Source organism: Octopus bimaculoides, chromosome 7 (assembly GCF_001194135.2).
Source record: "Octopus bimaculoides isolate UCB-OBI-ISO-001 chromosome 7, ASM119413v2, whole genome shotgun sequence".
In the NCBI taxonomy this organism is placed as follows: Eukaryota; Metazoa; Mollusca; class Cephalopoda; order Octopoda; family Octopodidae; genus Octopus; species Octopus bimaculoides.
This window is the reverse complement of record NC_068987.1, coordinates 57154285-57163463: the sequence shown is the minus strand read 5'-3', so window position 1 is coordinate 57163463 and position 9179 is coordinate 57154285. Positions and strand designations below refer to the sequence as shown.

General features: G+C 34.8%; 1 protein-coding gene across 1 annotated transcript in view; it reads right to left on the bottom strand.

Moving 5' to 3' along the window:
* The window catches only part of LOC106872910 (carboxy-terminal kinesin 2), a 29258-nt gene that overhangs the window by 11213 nt on the left and 8866 nt on the right, over positions 1-9179 (bottom strand). The window contains exons 3-6 of the mRNA XM_014920086.2: positions 8720-8837; positions 7098-7214; positions 1905-2124; positions 1187-1376 (exon numbers count right to left, since the gene is read on the bottom strand). Of these exons, the coding sequence (XP_014775572.2) occupies positions 1187-1376; positions 1905-2124; positions 7098-7214; positions 8720-8837 (645 nt within the window). The remainder of the gene's footprint in view (positions 1-1186; positions 1377-1904; positions 2125-7097; positions 7215-8719; positions 8838-9179) is intronic.

Sequence of the window (9179 nt, the reverse complement as noted above, 5' to 3'; positions counted from 1 at the left end):
TAAAATAATAGAGAATCTAATGAAATCATCGTTTAACATCCGCTTCCCATGCTAGCATGGGTTGGACGATTTGACTGAGGACTGGTGAAACCGGATGGTAACACCAGCCTCCAATCTGATTTGGCAGAGTTTCTACAGCTGGATGCCCTTCCTAACGCCAACCACTCAGAGAGTGTAGTGGGTGCTTTTACGTTTCACCCACACGAAGGCCAGTCAGGCAGTACTGGCAACGGCCACGCTCAAAATGGTATATTTTATGTGCCACCTGCACAGGAGCCAGTCCAGGGGCACTGGCAACAATCTCGCTCGAAAATCCTACGAAGGCCAGTCAGGCGGTACTTGGTATTTGAAGTATAAATTAACATGGCAGTGCCTTGGGCAAGTCTCTTCTGCTATAGCTCTAGGCCAATCAAAGCATTGTAAATGGATTAATATTGCCAGAAACTGGAAGAAGCTCACTGTCTATATGTGTATGCACCCTTGTCTTGACATCAACATGATGAGTATAAAGGAGTACCACCATCATAAAAATGATGTTGTTCATTTCCTGTCTTTCAAGAGAAACATACCTGGGCATGAGACATAATAGTTTGCTTGGAAACAAATAAAATTTGGCAAGAGGAAGGGCTGTAGAAAATCTGCCTTGACAAATTTCATCTGACCCATGCAAGCAATGTTAAATAAAAGATGATAACACTGATTGAAATTTGTATCATGGCACCAGGGGAGTCTTGAGCAGGTTGGTATTAAAGGGGTTGAGAAATTGCTTTTAGATAGAATTTTTTTTTTTATGAATTAATTCCAGTTTTTGAAAACTAATTATAAGTTTCAAACAGTCTCTTGTATGTGTATGAGTGTACAGAAAAAGACTGTTTGAAACATCAATATAATTAAGTGAAAAGTTTGCAAAGACCAAAATTGATAAAGAAAACAACAAAAAAGATCAAATTTAAATTCAAACCTATTCGAAATTCAATGAAAATGAAAACAAAAAGAAAAAAATTAAAATAAAATGACAAAAATACAAATTCACAACCGTTAAAAATGTTCAGATTCTTCATAAAATTTTAGTTTAAATTTCAATTCTTCCCATATTTTTGATACATTAAGAATTTAATGAAAAAATAAATAATTTTTAATTAAAATTGCCAACATTGGATTAGAAATTGATTTAATTTTTTCTCACCTTAGCTACTTCCAAATCTGCCCGAATAGTTGCATGAGCAGCTGACTGTTCAGCTAGGGATGACTGAAGAGCAATTACTTCTAGTTCTTTACCATTCAGCTGAGCTGACAAAGTAGACTCTCTCCTGGTTATCTCATCCATTTCTCTTCGGAACTTATGGGACATTTCATCGATCTCATTCTCTTTTGTACTATAAAAAAGAAACAGAGAAATCAGTTTAGCAGCAACATCACAATAATTTTCAGGGTTGAGGTGGACTATTATTTACTAACATGAGTTTCAAACATTTCTTGTGGCTCCAAGCAAAGACAATACCATTTTTCTCCTATTGCTTGCCTGACGTCTTCCACTCCAACTTCACGACTGAACAGGTAACACTCAATTAAGAAGATACCAAGTATAACACCTATAACATTCACTGTAACTTGCTTTTGGCGAAAACATATTTTGTTTGGTTATACATAAGTATTACTGTCAAAATTTACAAAATCCATGTTTTCTTTCCTTACTAACAAAAAAAAAATGAATGAAAAACATCACACAAGCAACTGTAGAGCTCAAAATTGTTTGTTTTTCACTAAAAGTAAGAAAATGGCTGAGAATGGCTAGTTCAAATGACTTATAAAGATATTGGGTGTAATGAGATCAAATGGGCTACCAGATCATGGGAATGCTAAAGGATTTAAAAAACTAAAAAATCAAAAGAGCAAAATCTTACCGCAAGGTACGCTTTAAATCTTCAACTTCCTTAGAAACATTAGTGGCAAATTGTTCCTTCTCAGTAACAGTGCCAGTCAAATGTTCTTTTTGACTCACCAGTTGATCAATACGACTAGTCATCTCATACAATTGTTGTTCTAATGAATTCTTGTTTTTTAACTGCTCTTCCATGTCTTGAATACGACCCTTCAGGTCCCATGCAGGTCGTTTCTTCAACTCTTTAAAACAAAAACAAACAAAAAAATGGAAAAAAAAATTAATATAAATCAGCAGGCTCTGACTTCTTTTGCACCATGGACTGGCTTCATGCAAGATAATTTTTCCATGGACCAGAGGATCAGGCACATTACAAAACACAATAAAGTGCAAACCACTCATACCATAGCTGCATCCAGTAGACCTTATTAGGTGGTTGGCATCCAGCTATAGAAACTTTATAAGGTGGTTGGCAACCACCTTATAAAGTGGAAGGGCATCCAGCCATAGAAACCATGCCATATATAGTGTAAAAACACACTGCAATAGTCAATAAAAAATAAATTCAATTTTTAAATTTACTCTTTTTGTGTAGTTTGGTACCAAATATTCCATGGCCTGATGGTTGGGGATGCCAGTTGTAAAACCATGCAATCCTAGCATGGTTTTCAAACTGACGAGTACCAGGCTGGATCACCCCATCCACAAAAAAAAGAACAAATAGAGAAGCCTTTTGCTCCTTAACACTTTTGATAGCAACCCGCACAAGACAGCCCCTGGTTTTATGATACAAGCTTCCTGTTTTAAAGTATTCTAAATTAAAACTATCTATATTTCATGTTTATTTATGATCCAAACACCATTTTATAGTGAGAAAGTTTTCCATGCTGGCATGGGTTGGACAGTTTGACAGCAGCTGGCAAGGTCAGGAGCCACACCAAGCTCCAATGTTTGTTTTGGCATGATTTCTACAATTGGAAGCCCTTCCTAATGCCAATTACTTTACAGACTGTACTGGATGCTTTTTATACACATAATGGACTTCTTTTTAGTTTCCATCAACCAAATCCATTCACAAGGCTTTGACCAGCCTGGGCCTATAATAACAGACACTCCAGTGCCAGGACTGAACCAGAAAACATGTGGTTGCGAAGAAATACAGCCATGCTTACAGGACATACATCCCTCAAATTACAGAGATTAATTATTCACTATACTTCACAACTGAGGATATTATCAGGAACAGACAGTCTATTAATCTAATACCGGTATTGCATCAATATCATCAGTTGATTGAAAACCATGCCTTCCCATTTGAAACATGTCATTCATCTATTGTCTACAGCTAACTTCTGAACATGTATAATCAAATTTGCATTGATTTTCACCAGAATTTAAAATTTGCAAACAAATTATACTTAGTCATTTCTCTCCACAAGTGTTCAGCTGCAATGAACTTCATGGAGGAAAAATTGGAAAAAAAAATATTCAAAACACCAAACATAGTGCTATCTGTGAGCAAACATAAAAAGTCTACTTCTGCTCTGATGGCTATCTTTATTCTGATTGATAGATCTATTTATATTTTGACCAGATTTTAACCTGTTTAATACCAACCTGCCAGAGACTGCTCTTTGTTCCATGATCCAAACTTCCTGTTTCAGAGTAATCTAAATTAAAAACCTTCCACCAAAATTTTCTGCTAATTGAAGCTCCTAACTTCAGCTTGATTAAGACAAAGTTATTTTACAAAACTCTTCATTATTTTCAATAATAATTGAAAAAAAGTTAATGTATTTCACAGAAATATAAAACAAAATGGTTCAAACTATTACTATAAACTCTTCACTCTTTCAGATTGAAACTGATACAAAACAATCTTACAATGGTCCTAAACGATTCTGATTACCAACCCACCACAACCACTCTTGGTTTCATGATAGAAATGTGAGCTAAATTAAAACCTTCCATCAAAATTCCATGTTAACTTATGTTCCAGAAACCAACTTAATGACAAATTTATTTTGTTAAATTCTTCATTACTTGCAAAATTAATAGAAATATAATCAGTATAATTCAACAGAAACATTGGGTTTGCCAATTCTCTCTGTATAATGAATATAGTTGAGTGTCAAATCTGAAATTCCTTGTAAACCAAGAATAAAACCCAGAAAGTTGAAATTACAACAACAGTAATACTTCATTTTATGAAGACCTGCTTTACGAGGCCCCAGGTTTACGAGTTTTTTTTTAATAACAAAAAGGTTAAACAGCCTTAGTTTGTGCATGTACTTTGTTGAGAGAGATTATTATAAGTTAATTCTTCATGCCACATATTTTATATTGTATACATGTATTTACACTATTATTTTCAGCATTTTTTAAAACCTAACCAATATGTCTAAACAAAAGTACAATGGACACCGAGAAGAACAAAAAGAAATGAAAAGCCATCACTTTGAGAATGAAGTATGAAACTGTAAAAATGCATGATGGCAGTACAACTGGAGAAAAACAAAGTCTAGTGCAAGTGAAAGTGATTCAGAAAACGATTATAATAATACTTTTTATCATAAATAATCTTGACATTCCTTTTAATTTACATAAAATATTCTTTACATTCTCCTGTTGTTTTATTGCCATTTATTTATGAGTATTATAAATTTTATAGGTAAAACACTTTTCTGGGAACAAATTAACTCTTATATCAAGACATTACCGTATATTGTAATTCTACGGAAATTTACAATCAGAATAGATAAATAGAATGCAATTTTCTAGAAAACTTTTATTCTGTCATTGATGCAAAGATGTTATGCACTTAATGAGAGCATTTAACGTAAATGACACAATCCATATACCTCTAAGTAGGTATTATATGGAAATGCAGGGCTGAGTTACCATATTTGCATTGAAACACATAGCCTTTGTTTCAATAAAGTTTGAAAATAATGAAGAATTTAGTCATATAACTGTCATTATATCTATAAAAGAAGGTTCCAGTAAAAAGAATCACTATAGATGGTTAAGTGGATAAAGTCTTCCATTCACTTATTCAGCAAGTACATATTACACAACATGACAAAGAAAAACTTACTGTATGCAGTTAGTAAAAATTGAACACTTTAAAAAACCTTATTAAATTTAGTTTCTTGGTCTCAACATAATTTTTACCTGAAGCTCAAAATCACTTTATGACAGGGGAAGATAACTGACTAAAGCACCCCTAATATATTACTGTTATTTTATTAAACTTCCCCACCCTGTTCCCAAAAAGTATGAAAGGCAAAGTCAAAACATAGTGAGGGAACATGAAACCCAGCCAAAAATTTAGATTCCATTCACAGAAAAAAAAAACAATCAATATCTAAATTGATGTAATCTCAGATAGTTCCCTTAAAACCTTTAACAGCCAAAAATAGCAATAGCTATAAGAACAGTAACAAAGAATAACAAATTTTACCAAAATTTCTCTGACAAAGCTCAAACATTGGCAACAGAGAAGAGTAATAATTAATAATTGTCTATCAATACTACTAAAGCAGTAAAGATGTCAATGAAAGTTGTTGTTGTTGTTGGCACTCCGTCGCTTACGACGTCGAGGGTTCCAGTTGATCCGATCAACAGAACAGCCTGCTCGTGAAATTAACGTGCAAGTGGCTGAGCACTCCACAGACACGTGTACCCTTAACGTAGTACTCGTGGATATTTAGCGTGACACAGTGTGACAAGGCTGACCCTTTGAATTACAGGCACAACAGAAACAGGAAGTAAGAGTGAGAGAAAGTTGTGGTGGGAGAGTATAGCAGGGTTCGCCACCATCCCCTGCCGGAGCCTCGTGGAGCTTTAGGTGTTTTCGCTCAATAAACACTCACAACGCCCGGTCTGGGAATTGAAACCAAGATCCTATGACTGCAAGACCGCTGCCCTAACCACTGGGCCATTGCACCTCCACAACAGCCAAAAATAGCAATAGCTATAAGAACAGTAGCTGGTTATAACAAAGAATAACAAATTTTACCAAAATTTCTCTGACAAAGCTCAAACATTGGCAACACATAGAGAAGAGTAATAATTAATAATTGTCTATCACTACTACTAAAGCAGTAAAGATGTCAATGAAAGTAATGCCAGAGTAAATAAAATATATTCTATCATTTAGCTTCCCTCTCTCAGTCTAAGTTAAAATCTTGGCAGGTCAAACTGTGCTTCACTTCTCTGCAATAAATAAAGTATCAGTCGCATGCCAACTCTGCCTTTCATCTTTACCAGCAAGAATCAACAAAATAAACATAACAGTGAAGAACAATTTAATTTAAGTGAGACCTAAATCTAAGGCCTCAGCCAGTCCACTTATGCGTACCTTCCTTCATTGGACACTAAACTCCACTTACGAAGACTTGTTGAGGCAATCGAAATCGAGTTAAATTCGACAACTGGCACCCATGCCAACGTCGTCTCCCTCATTGGACACGAAACTCAGCTTGCAAAGATTTATTGGGGCAAGCGAAATCGTGATGGCACCTGTGCCCAGCGTTGCCTTTCTGGCACTTGTGCCCGTGACATGTGTAAGGATTTTCGAGTGAGATCGTTGCCAGTGCCCCTGGACTGGCTCTTGTGCGGGTGGCACATAAAATACACCATTTTGAGCGTGGCCGTTGCCAGTACCGCCTGACTGGCCTTCGTGCCAGTGACACGTAAAAGGTTGGTGTTAGGAAGGGCATCCAGCTGTAGAAACTCTGCCAAATCAGATTGGAGCCTGGTGTAGCCATCTGGTTTCACCAGTCCTCAGTCAAATCGTCCAACCCATGCTAGCATGGAAGGCAGACGTTAAACGATGATGATGATGATATCTTGCAGGCTTCTTTCAAAAGACAAGAGTTGAAAATCTTGAATGAATTTCTTAATATTGTTTGCACTTTAAAATGGGATAAAGATGTAAATCCCTATAATCACAGTGTTCTTGTGAAAAGCAGTGATTCTCTGTATTAGTAGCTTTAAAAGTCTGTGTCCAAGACACACACACCAGGAGAAAAAATGGGTAGGAGTGATTTTTGTCAACCATGTCACTTCCTCTTACAAAACTGATAGGATGCCAAAAGGAAAAAAAAAAACAGCTGTGACAACTGATAATTATGTCTTTAATTACCCATATACTAAGTGGTGAGGTTAAACAAAAAAGAAGAAAGAAAAAAAGAAAGAAACAATAACCTACTTTGTTTACTTGCTTCAATAGGAGAGACAGCCAAAGTTGGTCGAACTGCAGCAACACCTTTATCTGTTTTAGCAACGGTACTATTCATAATAGCATTTCCACGTGCAGGCATAGTTTCTAGACACAACAAAATACAATAAATTTTACTTTTGTAATATTTGACTGCTATGCTAAATTAGAGTCCAACGGAACAAAATCATTATAAATACATTGCAATTTTAGCCAAAATGTAAAATAATATATTTCTAACTACAAGCATGGGACCCAAATCATATATACATATATATATATATATATATATATATATATATTACAAATAAACGGGTAAAGGAATATTAATCTATTAATAATTTTTACCAAGCACTTCGGTATGTAAACACCATTATTGGTGAAGAACTTATTTAAAAGTTATTATAAATTTATAAACATAATTAAGGAATCAGTAAGTACTGCTATCTGTTGGAGTTTTAGCACTTTAGCTGTTATTTCTGAACTTCGGTATGTCGTGAAGCTGATCCCTTAATTATGTTTATATATATGTCGTCGTCGTCGTTTAACGTCCGCTTTCCATGCTAGCATGGGTTGGACGATTTGACTGAGGACTCGTGAAACCAGATGGCTGCACCAGGCTATATATATATATACACACACACACACATCTTTTAGCTCATTTGTTTCAGTCATTGGACTGCAGCCATGCTGACATACCTAAATAGACAAACCTGATAACAAAAATTCTACATAGATGAATAAATTCTTAATAACACAATCCCAAATTTAATGAATAAAAATTTCCTACAACACCCCTCCATCATAACTTACCCTACATCCTAATTATCATTCAACAATATCAGCTTACCCTAAAAATTTTTAGCTTAGACTAAATAAAGCCAAGATGAACTCAAAATGTACTACAGTCCAATGATTGCTTAGCTGGCTGAAACTTTGAAGTTCCTGTCAATATTATTCTTGTTGAAGAATAATAAATTTGTATTCTGTAAGATTGTATTTTTATAACATAAAAACAAGTTTTAACACGTGTGTGTACTGGCTTCCACACAATGGTTTTTGTCTTCCAGATTCACTCAGAAGACATTGGTTGGCATAGAGCTATAAAAGAACACATTTGCCCATGATGTCGAGCGATGGGACTGAACCGGAAACTAAGAGATTGCAAAACAAACTTTTTAACCATACAGATACACCACTGCATAACAAAACAAAATTACATTTATAAAATAAATTGTAACTGTATAAAAAAATAATTTTTATGAATGACACAAAAGATTTTTTTTTTATATTTAAAAATTAATAATTAAAGAATTTTTTTAAACAATGAGAAACATTAACCCTTTAGCATTCAGGTTGCTTTGTCAGATGTAATACTTATTTATCTACTTTTTGTTTTGAATAAACCATACATTATCTTGTCGCTTTGCGATTTCAATGGTGTGTTTGTATGTTCTTAGAATAACATTGTAGAGTAGGTGTGATTGGTTGAATCTGGTCAGTTTAAACATAGAAAATGGTAGAATATTTGATCTGGATATGGCCTGATTAAATGCTAAAGGGTTAATAATGATACTTTGAAAGCTTACTGCATCTAAAGAAAGCAAACTTACCTCGCCTTGGATTGTAACCTGGAATACTTCGAGAACTTGCTAAACGGGAACTGGATGTCAGATTAGTTCTGATCTTAGAGACGGGCTTTTCAAACCTCATCTTTTTAACTGGTTCAGTCTAGTCAAAGAGAAATATTCAATGAAACGTTTATCGTTTACTTCTAAGAATCATCATCATTTTAACAACCACTTCTCCACGCTTGCATAAATCAGACAGAATTTGCTGAAGAAGATTTTCTACAGTCAGATGGCCTTCCTATCACCAAGCCTCAACCATTTCCAAGTAAGGTAATATTTCCTTGCAACCAGTCATGTTTTTATGGAAGATTGGAAATGAAGGAAACTACCTGTGTGATGGTGAAACTTGTTTACAGCTATCATGTGATGACAAAGCAAGGTAACAGTATGACACACACACACACACACACACACACACATATATATATATATATATATATAT